This window comes from Gouania willdenowi, chromosome 11 (genome assembly GCF_900634775.1).
Source record: "Gouania willdenowi chromosome 11, fGouWil2.1, whole genome shotgun sequence".
Taxonomy (NCBI): domain Eukaryota; kingdom Metazoa; phylum Chordata; class Actinopteri; order Blenniiformes; family Gobiesocidae; genus Gouania; species Gouania willdenowi.
In genome coordinates, this window is record NC_041054.1 from 20,295,476 (window position 1) to 20,311,243 (window position 15,768).

The 15,768-nt window shown below is 40.3% G+C and overlaps 1 protein-coding gene across 1 annotated transcript in view; it reads right to left on the reverse strand.

Annotated features, from left to right (window-relative positions):
- adcy2b (adenylate cyclase 2b (brain)) overlaps positions 1 to 15,768 on the reverse strand; it is an 85,440-nt gene that overhangs the window by 55,028 nt on the left and 14,644 nt on the right. The window contains exons 3-5 of the mRNA XM_028461333.1: positions 15,043 to 15,240; positions 4,195 to 4,356; positions 1,152 to 1,301 (exon numbers count right to left, since the gene is read on the reverse strand). Coding sequence (XP_028317134.1) covers positions 1,152 to 1,301; positions 4,195 to 4,356; positions 15,043 to 15,240 — 510 coding nt within the window. The remainder of the gene's footprint in view (positions 1 to 1,151; positions 1,302 to 4,194; positions 4,357 to 15,042; positions 15,241 to 15,768) is intronic.

Consider the following 15,768-nt stretch of genomic DNA (forward strand, 5'->3'; position numbering starts at 1 on the left):
GAAACCCAGGGTTTCTTTGATAAAACCTGCCAGCGACCAGGTTCAGTTCACGGACAATGTTGCCATGGTAACATACTCAGAGAAGAACATATCTCGCTTTTTGGAATGAGATACTCAGAGTTTCCCTCATTTGAGCCTGAACATACTCAGAGTTTGAACATAACCCGCTTTATGGAATACACCTCAGCTGTTATTAGGATGACCAAAAAATATAACAGCTGATCAAGTGATTGATTTTCAATATTTTTTTTTCCATTGAGTGTGCAATATCATATGGAGCAAGTAACCACGGGTTTGTGGTTTGTTTTTCTCACTCTGAGCCAAGTTTTGCACTGTCAAAACAGGTCCAGTTAAAAAACAAAAACAAATCAATAATAAAATATCGACTTGCTATGGCGTGTTCGTGCTAATAATCTATAATATGAAGTCTAATTTTCTTCATGGAACAAAATAGATAATGTCAGCAAATGTCAAACAAAGGTCATTACATAAGGCCTCTGGGATCATTAATGAATGACCAGCTCTGCATTCCTGACAGAAATGAGAAAGCTGAATAAGATGAGTGTTAAATGGATACTTGACATTGACAAGAATGAGAGGAGGCAGACTCACATCAAAACGGTTTAGCAAAGCTCCAGCAACTTTTCAAAATAACATATTACAGGGACATACATGAAAATAAAATACCTTTCACTTCTGATAATGTATTTCTTTATTTGCAGCCCACAACCAAAAGTTCCACGGACCAGTGCTGGCCCGCGGCCCGATGTTGGGAACCACTGCATTGAACACTGAAAAGTGAAGTTGATGAATATGTATACTTTAAACATCTGTAAAGTGGTGGACTGGCCATCTGGCATACCGGGCACCATCCCGGTGGGCCGGTCCGCTAAGTTATTTGTTTTTGTTGACGAGCGAGTGGAGGCAGACATTGTAACAAGTGGTCAAAAATGGTTCGAAAGTGTCAAAAATGTGGCAAGGAAAGAGTGAAAAGTGACTAAAATGGGCCAAAAGCAGTATATGCAGTATATAGTAGCCAGAAATGGGCAAATAAAGATGAAAATGTGGAATAAATAGTAGCAAAATGTAGGAAAAAAAGGAAACAAGTGGTATTTATTGTGAAGTAGCTTATTTGGATGAAAAGTGTGTACCTGTTGGTGCTTCTCAAACTCCAGTTTGATGGGAGACTTGATGCAGTTGCAGGTGTCCTGGTAGGTCTGTTTGAGAGCCAGGTCCATCAGATGCTTGTGATAAGCACCGGCAAGGTTCCCACAGGTGAAGATGATCACGTTGGCCAATATCTGTCACATTTACACACACACACACACACACACACACACACACACACACACACACACACACACACACACACACACACACACACACACACACACACACACACACACACACACACACACACGCACACGTATAAAAAAAACAAGTACACAAGAGAGCAGTAGGTCGGTGACGCGTGTTTCAGATATAACTATACCTGTCATTTTCCTTCAATGCCAACCTTCCACTTAAGCCTGTGTGATTAGCTCATAAAAACCGTCACACAGCACACACTCCATCAGTGATTTGCTACACTGTGTCAATCTTGTGCTTTTTAAAATGTGTACATGCATATCAATATGTCCCCCTGTGGACTGTATCCAAGGGAGATGCACGTCTTCCAGCGAGTTTTATTATTGAAGTCCATATTCTGTGTGCGAGCGAGAGATAAAGTGAGAAGCAGGGGAGAAAGACTCTTGTGATTAGCGTGTTATCAGTGTTTAATCTTTGATTAGAAACAATGTTTGTGTCTGTTTGCGTGTCAGGCTCAATCATGCTGCTAATGGAAAAATCAATAGCCCATCCTTTTCTGCTTAATGGGCATCTTTTCCATTTTTTTTAATAGTAATTCAATAATTTGATTCTAATCTTGTGATGTGACCTTTTAGTTAGTGCTTTTAAAAGCTGTTATCTGATTACAACAGAACACAATATTTTATTCTGGAGTCTTTCCTGGATGTACTTAATCTCAGCATTTGTAGAAGATGCCTTGCTTTGTGACGTTTTAAGGGGATCTTCCACTGTTTTCACATATTTGGCCAAAAACCTTTGAAATGTACTTATTAGAAGATCTATGTGTTATTTTAGTTTTAGAGCCTGTGTTCTACCATCTGTGTTCCCCCCGCCCTATTTGCCTGTAAACATCCCATTGTTTTCTATTGGAGTGAAGCATTCAGCCTGCTTTTTAGACTATTTAGCAGCTTTTTCAGTCAAAATGTCAATATGTGCTGCTTTTTGGTTGCTCTAAATAATAAGGAGAAGTTAGAGATGTTGATGTAAGCCTCTTTGGTTTACCGAAAAATGATCTTAACCGCACAATGAAGATGCACAAAGCCTAAGGATAAAAGTCCTTTAGCGTGGGAGTCCTTCAACAGTCTGTGATTTCTCACTAACTTCAGCCATTCACTGAGCTCTTCCTCTCTGCTTCATTGGCCACGGTTACATGATGTTTATTTATTCGGAATAAATAATTCCGAATCATTCGGAATTAAAGTGTTCTGCTTTGTGTATACATGGAAATGGTAATTTCCGAACAAGGTTTACATGGAAAACTGGTTAATTTAGCTTTAGATAATTCCGCTTTAGGTCTGGGGGTTGGGAAAGCTCTGATTGGACAGGGGGAGAACGTGACGTATCACGTCTATTGGGAAAAACACACAACAAACCTTTTCATTGTCGGCTACAACACAGAACACCACATGAGAACTGTTTTCACCTTTATTTTGATTGTAGTTTTGAAGCAGCAGCTCGACAATAACACGGCTTCAGTTTGGACCACGGAGCGGAAGGAGATCGGCGCTAATCACCGGTAAAAAGCCCAGTAAAAGTCTGGAAAACAATCACCGGGAATAAATATTTGCTCCCTGGTAAAGATAGTAGCTCTAACAACAGGTAAAATGATAAACTTGGTGATATTACAGCCTGTGAATGCAGGACAGGGACGCATTTACTCCACCTCCGGGTCCTAGTGCCAGCCGTCCGGTGAAGCCTGTTCCGTTTACCGAGGTCCGTGTGTGATTTAATAAGTCCGTGTGAAAGTCTGCATGTTTATGCCTCCGTCCATCCACTCTTTTCATTATATCCGTGTCTTTTAAGGCTCTCGTTAAATAGCCTCGGGTGGAGTCCGAGCTGCCGCCATCTTGGATTATGTTGTCGCTGCAAGTCGCGCGAGCGCAAAACAATCCAAATTAATTTAAAGCGGCTTTAACCCAGTTAAGTGTTTACAAGAAAGAGGAATTATCTAATTCGGAATTAAAAACGGAAAAAAACAGCCACCTAATTCAGAATTAACTTTAATTTGGAATTAAGTTAACATTAGAAATTATGTGTTTACAAGAGGAATTAGCTTTTGTTCCACTTTAAAGAGGAATTAAAGCTCCCATGTAAATGTGGCCATTGTCTACTACCCACCGCAGAGTTGGAATTGTCGCCCCCTGCGATTATATATTATTGTTGAGTTTTTATCCTCTTTTATCCATCTTTAACTTTTTTTGATTATTTAGAGCAACCAAAAGCAGCACAAATTGGCATTTTGACTGAAAAAGCTGCTAAATAATCTAAAACGCAGGCTGAATGCTTCACTCCAATAGAAAACAATGGGATGTTTACAGGGAAATGGGAGTGCGTGACATGATCAATCACGTGATTTGAAGATGGCAGAATACAAGTTTTAAAAAGTAGTCCCATTTTGAAAAGTTAAGAAAGTGAATATGGTGCAAAATAATGCTTTTTTTGTTAGGCATAGATCTTCTAATAAGTACATTTCAAAGCTTTTAGGGCACATTTGTAAAAACAGTGGAGAATGTCTTTGAAAACACTTCGAGCATGGAAATCCCCTGATAATTGAAGGTATACGCTCCTCAATACACATGATGACTAAAAACTGACAAAACATCAAAACCACAAAAACAAAACCCTTTTTTCCCTGTGTGTTAACGCTCTGATTTGTCATTATTCTAAATCCGGACATGCACATTGATAATGTGGCCCTCGGGTCAGATACAATCACATGTTTGTGGCCCCCACTGTGATAGAGTTGCCCATCCCTGATTTAGAAAATCTAAGGAGCACCATTACAGTAAAAGCTCACAGCCTGTGTGTGTTGACCTGAAGACTCAACCTCCTCATATCTCTCTTTACCTGCCATACAAGCGGCTCTACGTCTGTGACGGCGGAGGTCAGACAGACGCTGAGGGTGACGGTGTGTGAAAGGCAGGTGAGGCCGCTGGCGATAATGGCCCCACTCATAGAGAACGGCAGCATGGTGTAGACGACAAACACGATGAACAAGAAGAAGGACACCTATAGAGATTAGAGACAAGAACATCAAAGAATCATTAAAGGGTCCATGTTAAGCTAACTCAACTTTTCTGTGCTTTAAACATGATAAAAGTGCTATTTGGGATTCAAACACATGTTCAAAGTGTTTTTTTTCATAGGTTCCCTCAATCGTTAGTTAAAGGGTGATTTGCTCCTTTCTTACTGCAGGGTGAGCCCAAACACCTCGCTCCAATTTGATGACGCGTTCCCACTTTGATGATGAATCTGACGAAGCACTGAGCTAGAGAAGCCGCGCCTCCAGGAAGCTCTCTGCCGTGATTGACATGTAAACAGACACGCCCATGAAGGCGAGCATTTCAGCATCCTTCGCGCAGTGCTATGTATGTATTTTCTACAGTCTATGTATGTACCGGTGAACGCCCCCCCCCCCCCCCATCTCGTGTTTATAAAGCAGCATGAGCTCGGCTATGCAGTGGGTGGGAGGAGGGCGGGCCGTCCTCTGGCCCTATGTCACCGTGCGGAAAGGAGGAAGCCAGTGTCCCGTCTATAGACACGCCCACTCATGAATATGCATAAGTAGGCCGCAAATCAGCCTGTTTGTGTAGAGTTGCTCAGAAAATGACTTTTCAGAGGTTAAAACTCTGGAAAACAGGCGAGTTTGGGAACATAAACCTCAAAATACTATGTTTTTAGAGTTCTTAGAACAAATGGAGATGGGTGAAAAATGGCATGATATGGGACCTTTAGCAGCTTATATCAGTGATGAGGATTTCAGTGAAAGTGTTGATCGGGCACATTTCTTCTCATTTTTATGTATCTTTGTATGAAATACAGTCTATTAGATCAGGGACAAAGAGAAATTTCACACAGACAGAAACTGGGACTAATATTTGCTAAAGTGAAGCCTGCATTGATTCAATCATGAAAAGTACAGAAAGGGAGCTCACAGAGATCACAGCACAGGAGGGACCCATACTTGTTTCCTGATAAAAACTGCTGATGTTGTGCCAGATGAGCAGAGATGAGAGGGCTTTTCAATTAGTCAATGATTTATTCCCTTTTGACGTCCTTGTTTACATCCATTATTTGATTTGTAGGTGTGTTATTTATTTATTTTTTGTTCTTGTACAAGGAAAAGTTTAAAAGGTCCTGGTTCACTTTGGGGACATTTGTTCTTATCAGGTGTGTGTGGAGTAGACACACTGTTTCCTTTGTGCTGTGTCATTCACGGCGACCCTGTGCTGTAGCCTTGTGCTTTGTGCGTTTCCCCTCGCTGTCAGTCCTCCTCTTCCTGTTACGATCTGGTCATGACTTCAACTGGGACACCTGAACTCTGACCATCTCATCTGTCACTTTTATTTCCAGTGTCATTCAGGTTCAGAGTGTTGATATGTAAACAGGATTCAACTGAGAGTGAACCTATTGTGTTCAGAAAAAAAAAAATAAATTAAAAAAGTGTTAAAATTAGAAGAAAAATAATGTAATTAATTAGAGACTGTGTAATTATTTCATCTAAATGAATCGTAGAACTATATTTGACACTGGAGGCAACGTTTTTTCCAATTTAAATGGATTTAGATTTATGACTGAATCAATGAAAACAATAAATGACCTTAAACAACAAAATTGTATTATTTCCATCACTGCATGCAAACATAATGTGCAATATGAATAAAGAATATAATAATATTGTGATAGCATTGTTCACAAATAACAAACTTCAATTTAAATAAGCGACATTCATGGTTTTTTCTGGATTTTAAAAAAAAAAACTTTTTAAAACTAATTTGTTTTTTGTGTATTAAAATGAAGAAAAAAAATCACTTAGTACAGAACATTCCAGAGAAGTGTAAACTGAACAGTGCAGAATAGTTGTCATGAAATAAACAGACCAACTGATGAAGCTGATTCATTTTGTTGAAACTTATGAGTTCATAAGTTGGGTCAGATGATGCTATCTGCAGCAGCGCTTCTAGCCCCGCCCACATCTTCGACCACCCAATCATTTATCCACTGACTTAGTTCATTTTTCAGTTATGAAAATGAGTCATAACTGAGTCTGGATTGGCAAAACTGCCTGCTCGGAGCATGTTGCAGCGAGCACTGTTTCGTGTATCGCGTAAGCTGCTACATGTTTAGCATTGAGGATTGAGGTGGTAGCGGAGGCTGCAAAGCGTAGGTGATCAAAACATTCTTTCTTGCACAATTTGAACACAACTGGTGTTATTATGAGCTAAAATTAACATCCACGAAGCACGGGAACATTTTCTCCCTGTCAGTCACCAATACTTTCGCACGCCTCATCTTTTCGGATCTTTTCAACGCGTGCGCGAAACGCGTCTACGTCCGGTCGGCCTATTTCACGGCCGTTCGTGTACTATTTAAAAGGTTGAAAGCCTGCTATTTTAAAATAATTTGAAAAGTATGTTTTGAGTTCATCCCGATTTATTTTGGTTTTAATTTTATTTTCTATTTGGTTTTTGAATGTCAATGTTGTGTATTGTGTTTTGATCTGTTTTTGTATATATTGTCTTAACCTTTCTTGTTTTATTTACAAGTTGTTAACATGTTGGCCTCTGAAATCTCCTACAGCTTGAAAATGTCAACCTGTGCGTTTAACGCACAAAAATATCAGTTTCCTGTATTACAATTATTGTATATCAGATAATGTATTTACCTCCAATTTTTAGTAATGTGCATAACATGTTTGTAACAATTTAGTAGGATATTAAGGCAACAATATTGTTTATTCCGTTAATGCCGTTTATTGTCAGGGTGGAAAAGATGTTGGGTGATCATGTACAGAGTGTGTAATAGACTTGAAAATGACTCAGCATGTTAGAAATAGATTCATCAATGTTTCCAAGTACCCCTGGTTGGGAACCACTGTTCTAAAGGACCCCAAAAGTAGAAAAAGATGAAGTGCTGTTTTGTGCCCTCTCAAATCTTCTGTTGCTAAGGGATCACACAAAGAGATGGATGACGTGGAGCTTTAAAGGTCCTCTCTATTCTATTTATTTTTTGTCGTTTCTTAACCATGAAACTAAAAGCTGGAGGTTGCGTCATCCAGGCTGTTTGGGTGGCCGTGGAGAATTGAAAGTGGAAGTACAATTGCAGTTGCGTCACCTTCTTCTGTCGGCCATGCAGGTACCCAGACACTCCAACGTAAAATCTAATAAACACTCCAACATGTGGAACACTGAAGCACCTTCTGCTATCATCCAGCATCTTCCAGTACTTCACTCTTCTGCCTTTCTCTGTGTGATTCTTTCTCTGAACCGTAGTCTGACCACAGTGAGTTTTTAAGATGTGCAAATGCAACTTTAGGGCATTATGCACAATCAATAATTATGATGCACTTAAGCACTTTAACACTCAGTAAACATCTTTGTTTTTGTGAAGATTTTATATTATGGTCTAAAATCAATGTGTCCCATTGGACCTTAAATGTCCTTCTGATCCAATGATTTTTGTTGTATTGTAATGTTGTAACGTGGCGTGTTGTAACGTCGCTGCCAATGACAATGAAAATTGGTTTGTGCTATCGCTTCATTGTGACCAGTGGTTCTCAAACTTTTTTGGCTCAAGTACCCCCTTTCTCTTATTTCTGAATACAAGTACCCCCTTTGTTTGCCTACAACGTTTTGCTTGTAAAACTATTTAAAAACAACTATAGAGCATAATGATGGAATGAACGAGCAATAACTAATTTGATAAATAAGTGGAAAGAAACGTTATTTAGTGGTTCCCAACTTTTTAAAGATTGTGACCCCATTTTGATATTAAGAATTTCTGGTGACCCCAAAGACATTTTTTTGTCTAGAAATAATTTATTATCATGTTTGAGCTCAGATACATTTATTTATTGTTACTACATTTTAGTTGAACTAGATTTATATTTCACAAAGTGAAAGTATAGAAACATAGTTGTTTAATATTGTGTGTTGTTTTATTTTAAAAAAAAAAAGAATAACAAATCTCGGCAACATTGCGTGGCAGTTGGGGACAGTGCCTCTGGATTGGCAGACCGGGGTGGTGGTCCCTCTCTTTAAGAAGGGGGATCGGATGGTGTGCTCCAACTACAGAGGGATCACACTCCTCAGCCTCCCCGGCAAGGTCTACTCCAGGGTGCTGGAGAGGAGGATCCGGCGGATAGTCGAACCTCGGATTCAGGAGGAACAATGCGGTTTTCATCCCGGTCGCGGCACACTGGAACAGCTCTATAACCTTCATCTGGTGCTAGAGGGTTCGTGGGAGTTCGCCCAACCAGTCCATATGTGCTTTGTGGATCTGGAGAAGGCGTTCGACCGTGTCCCTTGTGGTGCCCTGTGCCCTGAGGATCTCATCTCAGCTGTTTGCAGATGATGTTGTTCTGTTGGCTTCATCAAATCAGGACCTTCAGCGTGCACTGGGGCGGTTGCAGCCGAGTGTGAAGCGGCCGGGATGAGGATCAGCACCTCCAAATCTGAGGCCATGGTTTTCTACCGGAAAAAGGTGATTTCCCCTCTCTGGGTCGGTGGAGAGTCCTTGCCTCAAGTGGAGGAGTTCAAGTATCTCAGGGTCTTGTTCACAAGTGAGTAGACGAATCGGTGCCGCATCAGCAGTGATGTGGTCGCTTTATCGGACTGTTGTGGTGAAGAGGGAGCTGAGTCGGGGGGCAAAGCTCTCAATTTACCGATCGATCTACGTTCCTACCCTCACCTATAGGTGGTCATGAAAGATCGCGGATACAGGCGGCGGCAATGAGTTTCCTTCACAAGGTGGCTAGGCGGACCCTTCGAGATAGGGCGAGAAGCTCAGTCACCCGGGAGGAGCTCGGAGTAGAGTCGCTGCTCCTTCACGTCGAAAGGAGCCAGCTGAGGTGGCTCGGGCATCTGTTTTGGATGCCTCCTGGTCGCCTCCCTCGGGAGGTGTTTCAGGCATGTCCTATTGGGAAGAGGCCTCGTGGAAGGCCCAGGACACGCTGGAGGGACTATGTCTCTGAGCTGGCCTGGTGTCGCCTCAGGGTCCCCCCAGAACGCCTGGAGGAGGTGTGCGTGAATCGGGAGGTCTGGGCATCTCTGCTGAGACTGCTGCCTCCGCGACCCAGCCCCGGATAAAAGCGGAAGAAAATGGATGGATGGAATGACAAATTTCAAAAATGTATTTAAATATTTCAGAAATTTCAGGCAACCCCATTTAAACTCCAGGCATCCCCACATGGGATCCCGACCCCAACGTGGAAAAACACTGATTTAGTGGCTCCTGAATAGATTTATTTCTATAGTTTTTATCATTTTTGAGCATCTCAAACCTGGGGTGGGACCAAGACTGACACTTTATTTGTTAATTTTACAATCTCTCTCTCTCAAGTACCCCCTAGGGGTACACCTGCCCCCATTTGAGAAACACTGATTGTACTATAGGTCTGTTAATCTGCAACGTCCCTCATACAGTATAAACTAATCAGTCAAATGACCTCTTATTTATCAAAATGGAATACATTTTTATTTTTATTTATTCAGTTTATTTCCGACATGGTTGCATTCACAGAAGTTTTGTTATTCTTTTTTTTTTTTTTGTACATGCCAAAAAAGGAGACGAGAGAAGCAGTTTGCTTATCTAAGTCCCGTCCCCTGTTTTGAACACAGAAAATTTACATCAAAGCTTGTCTCTCTGGTTGTTCAGTTGTTCTGAACACAATTACATTTTTTTTTGTCCTTTTTTATGTAGGATTTATTCTCATCTGTCGTCAGTGTTGTCTTTTTGCTTATATGTATGCAGTTTGTTTGTTGCTGGTCACTGTGTGGGCCTATCTGTCAGTTTATTGTGTTTATGTGCTAAACCAGCGATTCTCAACTGGTTGATCAGGACCCAAAAGTGGGTCGCGGACCTGTACTGGGTGGGTCTCGGACAGCTTATCAAAAATGAATAAAAACTTAATGTATCTCATGTTATTGTCTTTTATTTTGGAAGAGACTTTTTTTTCCCTTTGACAGGCATGCATGTTGCACTGGAAAATATACGGACTAAAAAAAAGATTATGTATTTGTGTTTTCAACAGCTATTTTTGAAAAACTTAATATGGTTGGTTGAATTCTAATCAAAAAAAAAGTCAGTGGCGATTTAAGTTGATTTGAGTTGTGCTAAACAACAGATGGAAATGAACTTTCTGTTAAATCCGCTGCTACACACACACACACACACACACACACACACACACACACACACACACACACACACACACACACACACACACAAGCAGGTGTGACTGCCCCTTCTATTTGATGCTAAGTGTTACAATAATGTGCAATCGGACTTCCTGGAAAAGCCACGACCAGGTGAGAAATCAAATAAAGCACCACCCTCAGGGAGTGATGCATGGAGGAGGAAAAAGTGAGGGACCGGCTCCTCTAAGCCTCTCTCTGCCTGGCCTCCCCTCACCTTTCCTGTGCCTTCACTGTTATTAGCTCAGTGTGCTCCATCAGACATGCTGTTCCCTCGGTAATCACAATCAATGCTGTCGGCTGAAAGCAGACGGCAGATCCAACTGTTCCCCTTTCACTGGGTTTCTGCTCCCCTGCCAGCTTCTGTCCTCTCCATCAACCCTGACTGTGTTCCTTTGCTTTAGGTTGGTACGCATGTATAAGGTTATGCATTTACTGTAATGTAACTTTTTTTGATGTAGCTTGTACGGTGACCTTGGGTATCCTGAAAGACATCACTAAATAATTTATAATTAATACTGAATTATTAGTATTACTGTATTATTACTCTTATTATCGCTGTATAATATTATTATTATTACTGTTATGGACCAGTGCTTGTCCGTGGCCCAGTGTTTGGGGACCAGTGCACTGAAGACTGTAAAGTGAAGTTGACAAATACGTATCTTTAAACATTGGTGCATTATTATTGTATTATTAATTTTACTATTACAATAAAAATAATAACTGTTATTATTATTAATATTATTGCAAATGATAGATAGATAGATAGATAGATAGATAGATAGATAGATAGATAGATAGATAGATAGATAGATAGATAGATAGATAGATAGATAGATAGATACATGTAAACCCATGTAAATTTGCGATGGTAAAACAGGGGACGGGACCCAGATAAGCAAACTGCTTCTCTCGTCTCCCTTTTCGGCATGTACAAAAAATGTAAAAAAAAAAAAAAAAAAAAAGAAAAAAAAAAAAGTGAATGTCACCATGTCGGAAATAAACTGAATAAATAAAATAAAAAATAGATAGATAGATAGAAAGTTTCAAAATAACATATTACAGGAACACACATGAAAATAAAATACCTTTAACTTCTGAAAATGTATTTCTTTATTTGTGGCCAGATATACCAAAAGGTCAACGGACCAGTGCTGGCCCACGGCCCGGTGTTTGGGGACCACTGCACTGAAGGCTGTAAAGTGAAGTTGACAAATGCGTATCTTTATTTGTGTATTATTATTATTGTATTGTTACTGTATTATACTACTCTTATTATTACTGTATAATAATGTGAATATAATAATGTATGTAAGTGATGGTCAGACAGACAGACAGACAGATAGATATGTAGATAGATAGAAAGATAGATAGATAGATAGATATGTAGATAGATAGAAAGATAGATAGATAGATAGATAGATAGATAGATAGATAGATAGATAGATAGATAGATAGATAGATAGATAGATAGATAGATAGATAGATAGATAGATAGATAGATAGATAACTAATAGAATGATTAATAATGCAGTGTGCTGATACTCTTACAGGTCACTGATGATAAAAATATCTCCACCTCAGGGGGATGAAGGGAAGAGTGAAGAGGTTTAAAAGAGAGAGAGAGAGAGAGAGAGAGAGAGAGAGAGAGAGAGAGAGAGAGAGAAAATTTGGGCATGGTGTGTATTAGAGTGAGGACTGAAAGCTGAAAAATGAAGGCAGTTGGAAAAGCCGCAGGAAGAAAAATGCGAAGTGATGAATAGCTGAAGACAGAGCATGAAAAAATAGGAGTCCTGGGAGTGAAGTGAATGAAGTGCCAGGCTCTGAAAATGAATGAGTCTGTCGGCCAGTCTGCTCACCTCCATGAGCCCTCATTACCGAGTGGAATTATACATGCACTCCATCATGTGCACATATTCAACAACACACCGGAACTCATGAGAATAAACACATCTGTTTCACTGAGAAAACTTAAAAAAAAAACTAAAAAAAGTATGTGCCACAATGGGGGCTAATTTTCGAGAGTGAGGATTCGTCAGCATGACTGTGTTTTCCACTTTCCCAGCTTCATTCAGATTAAATGTGGTGTCACCTTCTACACATACAGAAACAAACCTCACTAAACTGTTCTTTTGTCTATATCAACACTGGTACAGTGTTATGACGATCAAAGCTTTTCTCATCTTTTTTGGTTAGATTTCTTGAGTTTTGTGTCACAGCTGCTGCCCATAATCACTGCGGCGCTGTAGCCACGTTCCCGCTAGTGATATGACATTTATGACAAAAGTCAAGTGCGCAGTTTAACACACTCACGCACAAATTAAAACTACTCGCACGCACTGGAGCGATTAGGAGCGCCGTACACACAGGAAGTATTGGCGATGATGTGCAAAAAACGGTTTCTTCTCTGAGCACAATCCAAGGTGATAAAATGACCAGCTGCCCTCCGCCCATTCAGACCGAGTCCACGACCCAAGCCAGACAGCACAGTACTGACCGTGAGTTTGATCAAATGATTGCTACTGATTTCAAACCCTTTTCATCTGAGTAGGACAAAGCTTTTACACAAGTAGGCAATTATTATAAGGTTTCTCCTAAAAACTCTGAACACAAAACTTTTAATTTGTGCAAAGTTAATGTAAAATATTAGGCTAGAAAAGTTCCTAAATGAAGAACGTTCAAGGAGTGGAAAGAGTCTGGTTCTCATCTGTTAACTTAATGTTCCCTCAGTTTGAACAAGTTAAAGAGCTTATACTACGGGGCTAGATTTCCTCTTATTGCGCTAACTCCCAGGAAATAATTGGTGTGTGCTACACTACAAAACTGGCTATTGTCTTACAGGGCTAAATCACCATGGTAACTTAGGTTGAACGACAAACCTGGTCGGGAGTCGGTCTTGTTCTGGCTACGATCTAAGCGAGTACTAAAGCCCCGCCTCTTGACCAATCGGTTCTCTAAGAAAACGACCTGACCAATAAAAGGAGGATCATTGGGTACACGTGTCTGTGTGGATCTGATGTGACGCTGAATATTTGACATTGATGCAATCCTGAATTTACCCATTACGACCTATAGAAAATATAGATTTATATCTGATTGACTGATCTACATTAACCAGCTGATAAAACCTGTGTGCGCCGGACGCTTTCGATAAATTAATGTATTCTGTAGAGATGTTGAGAGCCTCAGTCCTGTAAGATAATATAAAATACAAATATTGTCCACCGTATGATGTAGGCTGAGCTGCATGAACACAGCATCAGAACCACAGACAAGGTAAAAGTGAAAGTGAAACTGTTTATCCTCCGTATATAATCTCACTTATTTCAGCATTTATGCTGAAGCGCAGCTCTGTCCACCAGCGACACATCCAACTCGGTGAGTTTCACTACCTGCTGAAGCGAGGAGCTGCGCTCCTTTTTCTCCTCTCATAAACATAAACCACCAGTGAAAAAAGGCGGTGTCATTAGCGGCTAATGCTATCCTCGTTAAGTGCCGACTTTCAAAGATGAAAACTACAGAGACAGCTGCGGATGTGCGGATATGCGTAAAATCGGGAGCACGCTTGCACAGCCAACGCACTTGACGTGCGGATCAGACCGCACCACCACACAGGAAAGATTTTGCATCTGGGACGCATCTATTCATTGACTTTGTGTGTAACCTGGACGTACGGACATTTTGTGACACATCCGGTGTGAACGCAGCATAACAGTCATCAATTCCTGCATTCATCCCTTGCTGCTTCTGCTGCAGCAACTGTGTTGTATTTGGTCTGAACTATTTATTGTAATTCTTCATATTTTCAAAGAATTATTCCTCAATTGTGACGTAAATTGCTTCACACAGTTTCTTTGTGTTTGTGATTGGTCTGACACTGAATCTCCTACTCTTTCACAAGATCGCGCACGTAACCAAGCTGAAATCAACTAGCATAACTTAGCTAGTTGATATCGAGATTTGTTGTACAGCTTCTGTCTGACGGAGAAGGTTTGGTTTGGTGAAGCCCGCTAACGGAGATAAATCCAGGATAGAATTATCTAGCTACGTAGTATAGGCCCTAAATGTGTAGCAGTCTGTTCACATTTTTGAAATGTTGTGGCAGCTCTGTTGTTGATATAATACAAACGCAGTACTGTTATGTCTTTGTTTTGTAATGATATAACAGATATAGAACAGTTGCACCGTATTGCAGTCTTGGCCTCTCTACCCAGTGCAATATGTTAAAAATGTGTTTCTGAAAGCAGTGTTTTGAGTTATTTACAAGATAAAAAATATATATATTTAAAATGTGACGAGCTGTGCTTTATTTGACTTGAATCAAATTCCCAGTATGTTGGAAATGTTTTTCTATTGTGTGTCATAACTTTGATTATTGATAATGGCACACTGGTTAAGGAAAACATTTCAAATTGGCACTCCATGTCACAAAGGTTGCCGACCCCTGGTATCTCTTGTATTTATGCTGACATACTGTATATTCAGATGCTTCCTTTACCTGGTCCCAGGGGTTGAGTCTTCCTCCAGAGAACATGAACAGGTAGCCCAGAGTGACCAGACACGCCCAAATAAGGAGAGAGAAGAGGCGGAGCATCCGCTTAAAGACAGACTCGATGCAGACGAGGATGAAGATGGACAAGAAGAGGAAGAGCGCAGTGGGCACAGCAATCAGGAATGTCAGGTGGTCCTCCGTGTTCTGAGGAGACGAGAGACAGGAGAGAGAAATACGACGATGATGATGATGATGATGATCACTGTGTACCAATACAAAGGATATATTTATATGGTGAAAACTGGAATACTCATTTATACCTAATAACCAGGAGTGGATAGGGACAAAAATTCCACCCTGGCATTTCCTGTCCAGACCAGTCCACTATAATATTAGCAACACTATGGCTCTTTCTCACATGTGGCTCTTTATGTCTTAATTAGGGCCCATGCATTGGTGCGTAGGACCCATACTGCACCTCGTACTTATTATTATTATTATTATTATTATTTCATTTACGGCAAAATGATTGCATTTTTGAGGGCCTATGTTCAAAAAGTCATGAAAATTTGAATGTATAGGATTGGCAAAAAATGTTATGTTTTGGGTGGACTGGACATGTACATGGCAAAATGACTCATAGGCGCCCCCTTGAAAATTTTATTTTTAAGGGAGCGCCTTTATTATAGCAATATATATATATATATATATATATATATATATATATATATA